This window comes from Oenanthe melanoleuca, chromosome 4 (genome assembly GCF_029582105.1).
Source record: "Oenanthe melanoleuca isolate GR-GAL-2019-014 chromosome 4, OMel1.0, whole genome shotgun sequence".
Lineage (NCBI taxonomy): Eukaryota > Metazoa > Chordata > Aves > Passeriformes > Muscicapidae > Oenanthe > Oenanthe melanoleuca.
In genome coordinates, this window is record NC_079337.1 from 42,961,828 (window position 1) to 42,978,816 (window position 16,989).

Consider the following 16,989-nt stretch of genomic DNA (forward strand, 5'->3'; position numbering starts at 1 on the left):
AAGCCGATGCCGTTTTCCAGTCTGTCAGTTTTACGTCTCCTTTTCTTTGCAAACCACTGCAATGACTTAGTTCCACCAAAACTGTGAAGTTGTTGAGCGATGTGTTGCCACGAACCTAATGAGCTCTGTTGCCAGTCAAGGCACTTACTTTTGCTACAACAGATTTCTTTCGGGTTTTTGCCCCCTCATATTCTCTTTGGGAAAATTTGAAGAAATAACTATGTTTAAACAATGTATTTAACTAAGTCAGAAGGTTTTGCCTTATGTGTCATAGTACTTAACACATCTGATTTGAAAGACTGAAGAATGCAATTTTATCTTAGCCATCAATTATAGATGTTTTTAATTTTTTTACAGGAGTAAGTGTGATCTGTTTGAATTGCCCTGCCCTGATCAAGAAATTCCTAACAGCAGTTTAGTAACAATTCTCTGAGTCAGGTCATGCTTTAAGGCTGTTTTGTAGTGAATTTAAGGAAGATAAAAGGCAGATTTCTTATGAGCCTCTGAGTATGAATCTGTCAACAGCTCAGTGCCAGGCTGATTCAGCATCTGTCTGGCAAGCAGGCCATTGCTGGCTGACAGCACATGGAGTTGGTATTAGGTGTGTCTGTTGATTCCACAGCTGTAGGCTGCTATCGTGTATCTATCAGGTATTATTACTCCTGTCCTCTAGGCATCCTGCTCTGCATCTCCAGTAGAAGCAACAAAAACAAAAATAAAAAGGCTGGGATGGCCAGGAAGTGGGATGGATGTCTCTCAAATTAATGGGTTTGGGTTACTACTTCAGTTTGCTGATGGGGTCATAATTAGGACTGAGATTCTTTGATTATAGAATACAGTATATGCAAGAGAAGATGTAGATATTGTTTTGACAAGATTCCTTTCACCTACAAGTTCATAGAAATCAGAGCATTTGGAGCTACCTTTTGTGGCCTCTAGGACTTCCTGATCCCATCTTCTTTTAAAATAACTCGGGTTGTTAATTGATACTTTTTTTAATCAAAAGGAAGTGCTGATACATTGTTTTAAACACTATAAGGCCTAAGCATCCTACATGTCATAAAATGTCATTTCTGAGTGGTTGGTAGTTAACAGGAAGAACATATCTGGTGGTTTTATTTGGTTTTATTTCTCAGTAGTGTAGATTCAGTCTGATTTTTAACTCTTGAGTCAGTGTCTTCCCAGCCACTTCTGCAGCTGCCCTTGCTGGGCCAGAGAGGTACTCATGGTACTCATGGAAATTCACAAGCTCCCAGTGTATTTTGTCTCTGGTAGGGGGTGGAAATAAGGTACTGTAGTTGTACTCATGCACTAATCTGGAATGTTTATATTAAGATTCCTAGAAAAAGGAGATGAGGTGGCTTGGTTTTACTTTTCTGGTCCTTCTGATCCATTACATTCTAGGCAGTGGTTTGTTTGAGGCATGTGAATTTATGAGTTCCACAAATATTTGGAGATGCAGTTTGCACTATAAAGTTGGGTTTTTTCCTAGGCAGGATAGCACACTATGTTATGTTTGTGCTTCTTGAGAGATTCAGACTTCTCTCCCAGTTCTCCTCTGATGGGAGTTGTGCTACTGGCTTGAGCATAAATACAATGCACCCTTGGCTGGTTAAAAGGAGACAGAGGAAGAGAACTCATGTGCTTAACAGGATGGTCCTGTACTGTAAACAAGCACTTTTCATGCTTAACTATCCTTCCTAGCGACAGGAAGAAGGAAATGAGGCTATGCAAAAGGACCCTGACACATTTCAGACAATGCCAGACCCACCCTAGCATTCATACAGTATGGCCAGAAGACTTGGGGAAATAAAAATAACTTCAGATGTTTCCCCTTCCTTCTTGTGCATGTTATAGAAATACAGCAATCAAATGATCTACAGTTCACAGAAATTTTGCTTGTTTGATCTCCGCTACATAAAAAAATTATGCCCTGTATAATTTATACATATTCTTTGGATATCATATTATTCAGCTTATAGTTTGAATCTCAGTGTTTCAAGGTGAATTAATTGCAAAATTCTGTATTCTCTACAGTAATGCAGTGAGTGTAGATAAACAGTGATTTTGATAATTTCAGCAATTCCAGGCATATTTCTTGCTTGTACCTAAGCAATCAGTATTTCTGCATGGTGCAGGGTATCTTGATTGTCTTGCATGTTTTTTGATTGCCAAAGTTTCTTGGCAAGTTTTTCCTTTTTTTTTTCTTGTCTACTTTCCCTTCTCCTGTTTGAAGGAAAACCCAAATTCTGTCTTCAATGATGAGCAGTTCTCATGAAAGAGACACAGGATTGGGCTGTGATTGGAACTTTCTGGTTCTTTTTACACTTACTCTGCCATTCATGCTGACGGTGCTACCCTATCCCACTCAGCATATCTTTGAAATCCGTAGATCTACCAGTACAATATAACATTGGCAGAACTGTCAGAATCAAAAGAGAGTTGAGAATTACTTAGCCAGCTAGCTGTAATTCACTAAGTTGCATTATCAGAAAGTTACAGGTAATACCACAGACCATTTGGAACTACTCTGGTGCATTTAGAAGAGCATGACAAGCATTTTTATTTCTTAGAATGAAAATTCTTTCAAATATTGTCTAGTATTTGTTTCCATTGGAAAGGACGATGGTAGGTGAGACAAGATAAGGAAAAAGTTTATCTGGTCTCTCTCCTAATGAAGACACAATAGGATGGCTCACTTAGTTCTAGTGGGGCATTTTTTAAAGTCTAAAAGGGTGCAGAGTTCTGTAGACTTCAGTTTAAATGTATTTATTTTACAGTTGTCTAAATCTTTCTATTCAAGTGCAGTAGTCTGTACTAAGAATGATTCCTAAGGAGATGCATGAAAGACATTTGCTGAAGCCAGTGGTGGACACAGTTTGACCTCCCCAAACCTGTTCTTATAATGTGCTGATGTTTCAGGATTAACAAAAATACAAGCCCCCCCACCCCTCCTCCCCCATTGCATTTTTGTATTTTGGGGATGTTCTCTCTGTGACTGTGTGGACTTATGGAATTGGATGCTCTGCTGACCACCCTTCCCTCTGTTCTCCATGAGTTCTAAGAACAGATTTCCTAAGATATCAGCTACAAGAAATTTTCCAGTGAAAAGCTTCATGATCTGTTTTAACTTTCCTTCTTCTTCCATCCATACAAAATGTGACCATGAGACCTTGTACTGAGAGAAGCATTTTCAAGTATGCAGTGTCTCAGACAATACTGTAACTGTCTCTAATATCTGAAAAGATGATGTTCATAGTAATATTTGCTTTGGAAAAATCCATGTTTGCATCTTTAATTCTGCATCATGGAAGAAGGCATTTGTCTGTGATGCAATTAGCTTTCTGCTGGGCAGTTCAGTGCTGCTGGTATTTTGTATCTAGTGTTGTATCATCCACAAGGATGTAGTTTGGGACTGGATCATCAATGAGGTTGGCTGTAAATGGTTGTGATGTAAAGGTAGTCATTCTGCCATACAGTTCTCCCTACATGCGTGGATACTTTTGAGGTTGAGGCTTAACAAGCTCAAAGAAGTAACTCTCTAGAAAATGTGTTTTCTTTTGTATGAACCATTGGGCCAGTTCAGATCAGTTTATACAGCATTGTTATTTCCTAGATCTGAACAGGTAGCCCCACATTTTGTGCCTTTTTTAGATGAAGTATCTGTTATGCTGGGCCTACTCACTTTTGCCTCCCTCTGGAGCTAAATGAGCCTTTGAGCTGAGCTTTGCACTCTGTGTGAGCTTGCATACCACAACACACAGGGGACAATTGGAGGATGCTCATGCTGGGCTTGGGAGTAGCAATGGTTAATGATTGCCCTTCAATGTGTTCTCAAAGGTCATGCTAACCAAGTGATTTCTAGGAGAAGAGAAGGTTAAAGTCATCTTCTATTTCCCACTCTTTGGAGGAGGGGTTGATTTCTCACTCTGGAATCTGTCAACATGACCTCCATCAGAGGATTTGACTAACTGCTTTCTCTGCCCCAAATAATCCTCCTCCAAGACCACCCTGTGTTAAGCAGGCCAGATAAATAACCCACGTGCCCAATTATTTCTTGAGGGTTTTTCAAGTCTCTTGACATCTTGTTCCTCTTTATCTGTGAACCTTCTTAAAAACAAGATGGGAGAGGACCATCTTTAATCTAAAAAGAGTTTTATTTGACAGGAAAGCTGCCACATCAAGTCATAGTTTTCTGATCTAACAAAGTTTGTTTTTATCCTCAGATCACATTAGTTTTTAAATTTCTTTCCCAATTCTCCTGTATATGTTCAAAATGCAAAAAAAAAAAAAAAAAAACAAAAAAAAAAAAAAAAACAACCCAAAACATCAACAAAACAAAAACCTATTTGGAAATAAATTATTGACTTGCAGTGTAAACCAGGAGTTGTAATGATTCTTTTGTATCCTAGAATATGCTTTCCCAAAGTCTTCAACAAGTTAGGAAGTAATGCAGCTGACTTTGGGCAGCTAGAAGCATATTTAATGGTTAAATAAATAAGCAATATTTGTAATCTATTACAGAGTGTGTAGGGAAAGGGCTTGACAGACACATGGGGGATATCCTTCATTTCAGTAACCCTGTATTAGATCCCAAAATTATGTTGATTTGGTGTTTTTTGGAGCCTATCAGTTGTGCTTGTTCCTCGTGGCAGAGGGAAGGATGTCTTGCCAGTCAGGGCATGCTCAAGAGGTGGTGGTTATGCCCTCTCTGACCTCCTGCCATCAGGCACTGTCCTTCCTTGTGCTCTGATGAAAACCTGGGTTTCTCCCCATGCTAAGAATAATGAAACTGACCCCATTTATTCCTGCAAAAGTTTTGTTGGGTTTTAGAGACTCACAGATCCACACTGGGAAAGTCCTAGTTAAGTCCTCTGAAATTTATGGAGACTCCCATTGATTTTAACAAGTGTTGGCTCAATTTCTAAAAGGTTGAAATATTTTCAACAATTGCTGTTTTTCTTTTTATGTTTTGAGCTGAAAAAGTTCTTAAGTGATTTTGATATGCTAAAGACGGTGAAAAAGTTGAAGTCTAATAATTAAATTTTGGTCCACAAAAGCAGTATTGTGCTTGCTGTGCTAGCAAGAGTATTAGTGAGGAATTAAAAGTACTCTAATCTGTAATTTCGTCTAGTTGGGAAGGAGGGAAAGTACATACAGCCAACATACAACTCTGTAGATATTTTGGAAACCAGTCACATTTACACTTTTTTAAAATTTTATTTTTTATTTTTATTTTTATTTAGCTTTCATCAATAAGGAAATAAACAAGCCTAAATCCTATCAGTGGAAGTAAGCCATTTGCTTTTTTCAAAAGTTCTGCTGACTGAAAAAAAAATGGTGTTCAAGCTTCCTGCTTTTTTTTTTTTTCAGAGAAAACATCAATATATGATCTTAAACATCTGTTTCCTTACTTCTTCATCTGTTCCCACACAAATTCCAAACATACTCTGTTTCTTCTCCCAGTGTCCTGTGGTTTATACATAACATCAACTGCATAGTTACTGTCTTGCTTCAAGGCTCTGTAACTTGAAAAAGCCAGCCAGTCCCATGTTTAACCCAAAGCCAGCAGGAGACAACACAAAGAGAGTATTTTTTTTAGTCGGCATCGTATAGTTGTGGAATATCTGAGTTTCTAGGGGTTTTATGACTAGAAAGCACTATATGTATTTGGTGTCATACATGGTTTCCCTCAGGAATTTGTGAGTTCCCTTCTCCCCATCCCTCTGAAAGTTTTTAATAAGAGGTATTTTCCTAAAGTTGCACATTCATTAATTAAATTGACTGGCTTAAATTGATTGCTGAGGCAGGCAGCAGTAAGTGGAGGTCACAGCATGTATCATTTGACTGTAGAAGGTAAATTGAAGCACAGTGAAATACAGGAGCACATCAAAAAAGGCAGCTGCAATTGCAAAATGTAACTTGCACTTTGAAGGTGAAAGGAGGAAAGTTACTCTCTTGGGAAGGTTGTTAGCTTTCACTTCAAAACCTGCAAGCTCATAAGCAGTTCAAAAGCTGTGCTTTATGTTCTCTTGATCTCACTGGTTCTTCTAGAAATGCATCCTTCATAGACTGAATGTGTCAGACTGTTACTCTAGAACAGTTGTATAAGATTAGATTGTTCTCCTAGAAGTAGAATAAATTCCAAATGTGTTAGAAATTTGGCAAGAGCTTTTAATGGGCTTTTCAGAATGCTGTAGTTTTTAGGGGTCAAATATTTATTGACAAACTTCCCAGGTTTGTGTTTCAGACCATTATCCCTATAAAATGCTGTTCTTCACTAATTATATTTTTGCTTTCTTTAATCTTTTCTGTGTGCTGCTTTCTTGAAAGGTGTGGAGTACTAAGTTAATGATACTGCCTAAGGAATATTTAACAATATGAGGTTGATGAAAAACAGACTTATGAGAAGGAATTTAATTATTTTCAACCAACAGTCACATATCTTCAAAGTGAAAACTATCTGAGGCCATGGACACATAACAGGCTTACTCTTAGGAAGTCAGTCATACTGTCCCAACTTTAAAGGGCTGCAGGCATATGACATTACACAGAACTGATTTATCATTTTTAATGCCTGGGCTGCTCATTTGTAGACAGCTGCCACAATGCAGTTATTTCCCCGGTTTGTCTCAGATTTCACATCTGTGTTCATGTGTCTATAGACTGAGTGGTTGGATAGTGTGATCAAGTCTAGTGTTGGGACCACAATTCACATGTCAGGGGTGCAATTCAAGCACTAGGAAAAATGATTGCTTGTACTTGTGCAGTGGAATTCTATCCAAAGAAGAATATTTCTCACATATACCACAGCTGGTGTTAAAAAAAAATGGTCCTGAATGATCTCAAGTTTCTTAATAGCTTAGAACAGTGTTTTTGAGTGGAACAAAAATTTTACAAAGCACCAGAAGTTTCAGAGAGGCATGACATGTAGGGAGGGGTAATTTCTGATACAGACAGAAAAAGAGAGTGCCAGCTGTTTGCAGCCATTAAAATGGACCATCAGTCCTGGATGAGGACAAATCCTTTGTGCTCTGTGTGCTCCATGTGCTCCTCTGTGCCTTAGCAAACATGCAGATAGTCTGTGGAGTTTTAGGCATTAAAGTAAGGAGATAGTGTGTTCATCTCCAGCTTTCATGAAAATCTGGAATCATTCTCTGCCCTGTATGGGAGAGCCTCTCCTGCCAGCTTATTCAAGAAGGTGATTTTTATTCAATTTCTACAAGTTTTTGTTTCTCTTCTGAAAGAAAAGTCAAATAATGAATTTCAACTAGAATAACTTACTTAAAAATTAAGATCAAGATGAAATTAAGAAGCTCAAAAAAGAACTGTTATGTATGACACTTAAGAAGTGAAGCCCATTTTTTTCTATGAAATATGAAATTTGATTTTGATAGTGCTGATTTTACCAGTCTCTACAGATTTTTACAAGCTGCTCTCTTAACAGAGCCAAAAGGTGAGATGAGTAGAACTGAGGTGTGGAGGTGCTAATATGATTGTAAAGGTGTCTGAGCTGAGGCAAGAGGAAACCATCTGCTTGGAAAAACTGTTCATAAGATGTTTAGCACTTAGGTGAAAATTGAGTCAATGCATGACTGTACAAAGATACATCTGCTTTGCACCTTGTCCTGAAGACCCTGAAAGAGCTAGTGTTTATATTGCATGTTATTTCATGGAAGCAAAGAAGAAGAATGAAAGTAAATGTTGTTACTGTCTTAACTGGACTGCTACAATGATTTTTTTTCTGAAAGAACGTTATTGCAGCATCACTGTGGTTTTTCAATGGGAGAGAAAGTATCATTAAACAAAAGAATATAGATATCTTACAGTTCTCCCTTCTGCAACTGCAGTTTCAAACAAGGTGTTAATTGAGATATTCGTACTCTGAAGGTCTAAATTTGCAAACTTACAAGGCCAAGAACCAAGATTAACCAAAGTTAACAAACTTTGGGTTTTTTAACAAAAAAGGAATTTCCCATTTCCTTTCCCATTTTCATTTATTACTCTGGGGAAGAACTGAGTTCTCCTAATCCCTCTGGAAGAGGGTAAATAAGGACTAATGGTTCCCAACCACACACAAAAGGAACTCCTACCCTTGATTTGAGCATGGAGGACTGCTTTTTAAAACAGACTAACAAATAAAGCTGTTTCCAATAAAAATTTCCTGTTTCCTTTTTAACACATTTGCCTCTTGTTTGCTTACACGACACCAAGAATAAAGACTTCATTGTACTTCTTTTTGGTTTTTTTGGGAATTTGGGTGGGGTTTTTTTAATTTGGTTTGTTTTACTTTCTAAGAGTCTTTTCGGTTTTTTGGTTTTGTTCTTTTTTATGTATCGGGACATTTAGAAATAATAGCACAATTTCTTTCTTGCCAGCGGTTTTTTGTACAAGAACCTCCTGCTGCTGGGGGAGGGCACAGGATGCATGTCTGAAAAGCTGCACATACATTTCTTGCTTGGAATGTATGCTGAATGGTAGTTTATTGTAAAGGTTTTAACTGGCAAGGATGTTTGATTCAGAAAGGAAGGGGCAGTGCAGGGATGGAGTGGGAAGGAGGGAGTGAGACCAATCTTTTGCCTGCAGCAGCTTATCAGTTCAGCTGCCAGGGGTTCATCAGAAATTGCTTTGCAAATTGTGGCTGAAGTAGGACTTTCCTAAAATAGGTTGGAAAGCAGTGTAGAGTTCCTCTGCAAGTTTCCTCTCCTCCCTGTGGCTATCAGCTGGCCCCAACCAAGCAAATGCTGTGCTTGACAGCGAGTTCCTAGCTCAGATAATCATCTGTAACCTATGTCCCCTGGGATACTGAACAAAGGCTATTGAATGCTCTGTTCCTTCTAAATGTTTTTAGAAGTAGTTGGAAGTCTGATTTTGGAAGACCTGTTCTTTCTTTTGTCTCTTATTATGTTGATTGCCATTGATCAGGATGACAAGGACTTGCACATAAATATTCTCATGTCCACTTGGATATCAGACTGACAGCTAGCAAACCAAGAGTCCCAAGGCTAATGCTGCTGAGTTGGAAGCTGGAATTTGGAAATTGTGGGAATGAGCTTCTACCTCTAGGGTAGTTTAAATGATCTGGCCAGAACCTCAGGTTTAACCAGTGTGTTTTACTCTCAAACAGAGATTCCAGTTAAGCTGCGGTAATGAACTTTTTAACTAGACAAGCTCTCAGCTGTTTAAATTTGTATCTCTTATTGTGAGGAAGCTTGGTCAGCGTACTTAACTTTCTGTGCAGCTTATTCAGTGTACCTTGGGCCGGATTCTCCCTCTGACTATGTTTTGATCTGCCTGAATTTCATGCACATACATAGTTTTGTTCCTTGTCTGGCTCCTCAGTAGCCAACAAGTTTGAGATAGAGAAGATGGGTTAAAAATTATCTTTACCTTTGGTCACAACATGTAGGAGTACAATCTAGGAGGAATCCTGAGTTTGGCCAACTGGAGTTGAACAAAAGGAGCATTTCTTTTAGGTCCCACCTCCACACACCTACACGTCACCAGTACCTGTCATGTCCCTCTCTTACCCATGCTTTGTGTGGGTGGAGATGGCATGGAGAGACCCTGACCTCAGGGTACTCCCTCCCCCTTTTTCAGGATAGTACTCCAAACCCTTCACCCTTTCAAGGGCTTGCAACAGAACTTGCAACCCTTTCCCTTCCAGGACTTGCAACAGGACTTGCAGCTTGCCCTATGAAAATGGGGCAAATATGGCTTTTAAACACTTAGCACTGTTTTGTATCCAACCCTAGGCATTCACATAGTCTAATCGATGGACAAGTGCACTTCTGTTTTACTGTTCTCTGCAATTCTTGTGGACAGATAGGAAAAACTTTTTGGGGGATTCCCAAAGGTGTTTTGAAAGCAAGTATGCTCTGAAAATTCCAAAGGCACATGACAGCTGGGTACCAGTAAAATATAACTTGCACATAACTGGCATATACCTTTGCAGAAAAGATACACAAAGCCTCTATAGAGAATGGTGAAAAAAATCCAGTGAATGTATTTTCATAATTTTCTAGCTCTTGAAATAATTTGCAGGTCATACACCTGGGGTGCTCAGTAAAGGACCTGTGAGCAAATATTTAAACACATGGAAGAGTGGCTGTAGTAGTAAGGAATCTGGCACTTTTTTCAATTGCACTGCAAGCATCTCCCTGCATTTTTTGACAAATGCTTGTTATCTAGGATAATTTTTTTCCCTGATTTTAAATCAAGTAAAAATCTCATTCAATCCAGACACTTCTGCAGAATGGGACCTATAAGATACTGCATTTTATTTTAAGTACTTTTAAAAATTTATTGCAGATTTTTTGCTTTGCTACTTTGATTGCTTCTGAAGTATTAATCTATTGTCTTGTTTGTTCTTGCTTTAGCCATACAAGTTTCAAATACATCTTAGATTTTTTTTATTCTTTATTAAATTTCCCACATATTTCCTTAGCATACTGAAACTGAAATACTACTTTAAGCAAAACTTTGTAATCGTTTTCAATTGGAATTGAGGAATGCTTTTTCTTAATCAGTAGCTAAGTCAATATGTCTGTACGTGCTTGTTCTCATGTGGTCCCATAACCCAAAGGTGAAGCAAACACAAGTTGCATAAATGCTTGCTTGTCTTGACTTCAACAGGAGTGGATTTTTAGGTGTTTATTTATCTGGAATGTTGTGTTTTGGCTCACCTTAACCCCTTGGTTTGGATATGTGTCTTAGCAAAGTAGTCTGGCAAAGCACAAATACTTTAACGCTATTGTAGAAATTTGGAAAATGAGAGGGGAAGTTGCCATCATTTTGGAGACACTAGAATGTGCCTGCCATTTCATCCAATTTTTGTGTACTTACACCTCATTGGGAATATTTCATAGTGTGACAAAATCTTGTGGTATTTTACTTGCACTGTGCTTTTCAATGCCCTGTGTGCAGTAACCTGTATTTGGAGCAATTCTGAGCAGCCCCTTTGTGCGTGGTTTCTGCAGCAGGTAGCCACAGTATCCTCTCCAAGTAGGTGGCAAAATTGTGTACCGAGTTGTGCATAATGAAGCTTTTGTTTCCTGGTCCGTCAGGAACAGTGAATATAATCAAAGCCAGACAAACTTTAATAGTTTCTGATTTCTCATTGTTTGTTTGATCAGTTCTAAGCAGGGAGTTAAATTCCCAGTAGCACTTTATTGAATTTTTTGAAGAACATAATTAGCCCAATCCATTTCTTCAACACTTGAAGAATACCCTAAGTACCTTTTATGTTTTCCTAGTTTGAGCTAATAGGACAATGTATTCTTTTTCTCTACTTGAATTAAGTAACAAATGAATTTATATGTTATTTATTCACAGACTAATACTCCTTTCTTTCAGTGTAACATATATGTGTGTGAATAATTTCATTCTGTGGCATGCTGTTTTGGGCAGCGTGAGGGAAACCTTCCTGTAAAACACCAAGTCACTCATAAATAGCTTGTAGACTTGCAATGAAACCAGGTTCTTGTTGGGTAGTAAATATGTGCTTCAAGGAGCTGCAGTACAGTGCATCAGTTGTTCTTGGGCTTGAGTCTGTCAGTACTGTCTACAAGGTGTTGAAGTGCACACTAATGCAGGCTCTGCAAGGAATTTCTGTCAAGACCAAGTAGTTGTGCTAAGAGGACCATAAGATTTGCTGAACAAACGCTACTCATGTTGATTGCAGATTGTTTTTTTCTAGTATTAACAAATACTGTACAGGATAATTCATAACTGCTGCAGTTTTTGTTTGTGCCTATTTCTCTCACTATTAAAATGATGAGCTGTTGATAAATAGCAGCTGAGTGTTAGTGATTTTCCAGAATCTAAGATGTTGATAGTGAGAAGAAAAGCAAACTGGGATAAGCAAACGTGTGTCTCAGTTCAAAGTTTTTGGAAACCTTTGTGCTTATTTGGCAGTGGGGATAGTAGAATGGGGGAGAGGAGGTTTTTTTCTCTGCAGATCACTAATCAGAAGGTGGTTTGTTTCTGTCCTCTTTCAGAAATCGAGGCCAAGGAAGCTTGTGACTGGCTGCGGGCTGCTGGGTTCCCGCAGTATGCGCAGCTTTACGAAGGTAGGCACCTGGACTCAGTCCTCCCCCAGCAACCTTTGGGCACTGAGATGTAGTATTCACCAATAAATGAGACTCAGGAGCACCACTGAAGTTCCAGTATATAAGATGACTTTTAGGGACTGGGCTGCTCTCTGCTGCACACTGCACACAAACATGTACCAAACCCAATGAGACTCTGAAGCACGCAGGAGTCTTGAATTTGTTTCAGGTTTCTGTTTTAGTCTGAATCTTCCAAACATCATCATAAAGCAAATGCAAAGCTTAGTACTGTTGTATGTTCCCTCTGGTTAAAATAAAAGGAACCTAGTCATCCACTGCTACAAGCCCAGTTTTGGAGAGATACAAAAGCAGTGTACAGCTCCACCGGCTAGTGTTCTCTTAGCAGTAACAGTAGTAGAAAATTCTGCATATGCATGGCTACATCTGTATGCCTCATGATTCCCAAGTCCTGCAGTCAGTTGTCCTTCTCTGGGATGAATTCATTTTGTGTGTCTGCTTTTACACGGTTTTGTTCAATTAGAACTGTTTTCTTCATTGCCTCTCCAACCTACTAGAAACCTGTGAGTTTGGCATACAGCTCTTACACTCTGATGCAGGGTAGAAGTTTGTTTTAGAGTGGGACATCCTTTTTATATATCTATATTATTGTTCATAATTTGCCCCCACACCACTTAAAGTTACTTTCATTGTAGTGAAATTATTATGCTCCCTTTACTGCCTCTTCATTTTTACAAAGAAAACTCCAGCTGCTGTTTGTAAGAAGGAGCATAGAAAGTTCATTTATTTAGTGAATAACTGCTGAAAATTACAGCAAATGCTGAGCTGACCTTCTTGAAAAATTATCTTGTTTAGCTTTGATTTGCAGCTGCATTGGCAATATGAGATGATAATAGCACTTTCAAAAGCTGTACTTGGCAAAACTTTTCTTTGCCTGTTCAGAAATCAAATTTCCTTTTATTTTTTCTTTTTTCCTTTCCTTCTTTTTTTCCTATACTAATGGAGATGCCAAGATTTTCTTGGGATATGGAGCTGGAACTGTACTTCCAGTCTTTGTTACAACTGAGACAAAACTCTCAGCTATGAATATGTGGGTTTGTGGGTTTCTTATAATGCTGAGACATCAATCCCCTAATAAATTACTTGCATTCAGAAATCATGTCCTACCTGTGTTACCATTGCCCTACCTAGAGGTTCTAAACTTACATGAAGTTTCTATTGTAACAGCATGTCCTGCCTAACATCAAAAGGACCACAGAGGTGAGAGAGAAGCAGTGAGAGCAAGGCCAGCCATACCTATTGAAAGGACAGCTATCCTTTCTGAAAAACACTATACCACTGTCCTTTGCAAGTCCCCTGGCAGCAGCAACAGGTGACCTTGTCTACTGGAAAGTGTCCCTGTCTGTAGCAGGGGGCTTGGAACTAGATAAAATTTAAGGTACTTCCAACCCAAACCATTCTATAATGCTATGAAAATGAGGACATAGAATTCATTCATTCATAGAATTCATAGAAAATGAATTCACTTCACTGAATTCATAGAGTTCATTTTCTGCTAGTATAAAAAATACCTTTCCAGAAATTAATATGTCTTAATTATCTTCCTCATTTCAACTTATTCTTCCCAGTCTATTGAAATTTTAAAAATCAGAGACAATTACTTGGATCAGGAAAATTGTGTGCAACTGCAGCAATCTGTTCACAGATTGACCTTGTATTTCTGTATGCCCTGAAGAACCAGCAGCTTTGGGTGGGAGTTTTAGCTGCGCAAGGAATGCCAGATCAGGACCTGTATGACAGTCAGGAATCTGTGGAGTACAGTAAATAATATATATATGTGTTTGCTGCTTCAGAACTGTAATAAATTTTTAGCTCTCTGCCAACATTGTTTCCTCCCCCTCAGTCTCCCAGTTGTTTACCTAAATAATCTCCTAAGGAAAGGAGGCAGTATGGTCTCCACGCAGCTTGGCCTGCTTTTTTTTCAAGCCATATCTCATTAATGAAATTGTCAAATCTTAATTAACAGCTAAGGAGATCCAAGGCTTTTTTTTTCATTCTTTCATAGAGTTTTGGCATTTATTGGCCTTTTTTCTTTCATGTGAGATATTAGTACTTTGATGGAGGTTGCATATTTATTTTAAATAAAGCTAGCCTGAATTAGTTTACACTTCTGATGTCTGATGGGGAAGCTTGCATTTGCCTTTTTCCATCTCCCACTGTTTCATCTCTGCTTTAATCATTTTTCCTCTATTCTGTGTAGGAACTTTCAGTTATCAAGGCTGCATGTCAAAAATCTGTAGATGAAAAGGCATTGAGGTGATAGCATGTGTTTACCTAAGTACCAATCACTGGCATCTTGATGAGCTCAACTGTAGGCAGCTGGTTGTTTGAAATAAGGCATCACTGGGAATAAGCGTCACTTTGATTCCATCTGTTTCTTTTCCTGCAGATCTCCTTTTTCCAATTGACATTGCTCTAGTCAAGCGAGAGCATGACTTTCTGGACAGGGATGCTATTGAGGCATTATGCAGGTAGGTGAATAAAAATCACACTGCATTTGGAAACAAAACCCTTCCTATGTAATAGAAAGTACCTGGGAAAAGCACAACAGAAAAAGCACGTGGTATTCATTAAAATACTTTATTGGGGTAAGTAATGTTTGGGGATGTTATTTAAAAGAAAGTTGGGAGGAGAGTGGCAGGAATCTTTGTGAAAGAGATTTCATAGGCATATTTTTTATTATTTGTCTTTGTTTGCTTTCTTTCCTAATTCCCAAATTAGTTAGGCATGTGAAAGCAGAGCTGTGCTGGCTATAGCAATCTGCACGTACAACTGCAGCAGCAATTCCCACACAGGAATTGGGTTTTGGAAGCAGTATCAGCAAAGCAATGCTGGTGCACTCCATCACTCTCCTTTCTTACCTTGGTGGACAGCTGTGTATGCAAACAAAATGCTGTGTGTATAAACAAAGTGCTCTCTGTGCAAACCCTCATGCTGGCCTCAGTGCATTGCCCTGTGTAACGTGGGTATGACTGAAAGGGATAATGTAAGGTAATCTAATAGTTTATTACTACTCCAAAGACAGCTCTTCCCTCAGCTACATGCTCACATTAACTCATCTTTCTTGTTTATGGGCTCCTTCCACAAACCAGTTTAGCTGGCTACCCCCTCAAAAAGGGTCTTGCTAGTCCTTTTCTGGGTTAATAAATTAAATTGGTGGAAAACCATACAGTAAGTGTGAAGAATGGGGCAGGACCCCACAGCCAGATGCAGAAGCAGGAGAAGGGATAGGTAGAAAAAAAGAGGGAGCAAGTCTTGCTGGTGTGTGGCAGGGTGTTTTTTACAGAGCTACAGCCTCAGCATTACCAATTTGGTCATAAAAGCAATCACAATGGCCCCATCTGGCATTATCTAACATTAATCCATCTGTCAGTTACCTCCTCTAGTGCAAGTTCACAATCTTAAATGGCAAAAGAAAAAAAGCTTTAACTTCTCATATCTCCTCTTACCTAGAAATAAGTGCAGTTTTATGGCTCTGTCCTTCAGTACGGCAGCTTTCCAAACTGCCTGCAAAATGAATGCTTTTGGATCCTACATGGTGTCTGCAACTCTAAATGTCAGTAATTCTAATGAATTACAAAACCCTTTTAAGAACAGCTTTAAGTTTATAGTGTTCTTATGCCATCACTTGCCATACTTGGAAGGGAAAGAGAGGGACTGGAATTTAAAGTTCTTCAGAAATATTTTCAAGATTTTCAATCTAAGAAAACATATTTGTTGTCCAGTCATTAGGAGGGGAAAAATCTCATTAATGTAAAATTCATGTGAGATGTGCCTTACTCAAGTGTGGATCCCCTATTCCATCGATATTCAAATATGAGGTGTTGGTCTCCTTATTTGTGTGCTCTGGAACTTGTGAAGTCCTTGAACAGAAGGTACAGCAATGCAAATAAATGCTGATTCCCAGAAGCATGGTCTTCCCTCACCAGCAAAACTAAATACAGTCAGGCCAGCATATTTTGCTTTTGGTGTTCTCCTCCAAGAATACCTTTTAACCTAGGATTAATTAATTCTCACTGATGAAAATAGCAATGTGTGCTCTGTATCTCTGTGAGACAAAGATTTTAAAGGTTGAACTGTATCATTCTGAAGCCTGTGGCTTATACATCAGAATTATCCTTTACAAAATAAGTTTAAAACTGACGCTGCAGTATATCCAGAAACATTCAGATCCCACCTCAAAACGGAATGGAAGTAATTCAGTTAACCATCTCAGATGTCTGAATCTGGCCTTTTACCATGTGTGTTAGACAAAAGCAGTATATTATCACATTTCCACCTCTAGATTTTTTTTTTCCACACCTCTGTGTTTAATTTTGCAAAGCTCTTTAAAAACTGTGGAGAAGCACATAGTTTGGAATGCTGCCTTCCTGCCTGCAGCCTGAGTTTATTTTGACTCATGCCACGGTCAGTGTGTAAACAGTAAAGGGGTTTACTCAGTAAAGGCTGTGAACAGTTTCACAACTGTAAGTCTATCACTGCTTCTTAACTGAAAATCAGAATACTTTGCGAGTTATTTACACTTTCAACACAGAGCAAAGTGAACATACACAGTGGATGGTAACAAAATAGTAAGAGGTCTGTGCTGAGAATCTGCTTTTCTGTGTAACAGCCAGTGTTTCCCAGAAATTCTAATTTCCATGTTCTGATAACTGTATGTGAAAGAATTGTAGTAAAAAGACTGTACAAATCACAGTGACAGGGATTTCTTTTTTAAGTTTGAAGCATTTTAAATGATAGCTTACATTTGAACAGTATTGTTATTATTTAATAACTTTATTAATGTACGTAGGAAAATTAACTCCCATTATGTTTTTTAAGGAAAATTTTCATCTGAAAAGTGGGTTGAGACTTGAACTAC

General features: G+C 38.5%; 1 protein-coding gene across 6 annotated transcripts in view; it reads left to right on the forward strand.

The window, feature by feature from the left end:
- The window catches only part of DLC1 (DLC1 Rho GTPase activating protein), a 237,986-nt gene that overhangs the window by 201,384 nt on the left and 19,613 nt on the right, over positions 1-16,989 (forward strand). For all 6 annotated transcript variants that reach the window (XM_056489192.1, XM_056489195.1, XM_056489193.1 and 3 more), the window contains 2 exons: positions 12,000-12,071; positions 14,518-14,599. In XM_056489192.1, the coding sequence (XP_056345167.1) occupies positions 12,000-12,071; positions 14,518-14,599 (154 nt within the window). The remainder of the gene's footprint in view (positions 1-11,999; positions 12,072-14,517; positions 14,600-16,989) is intronic.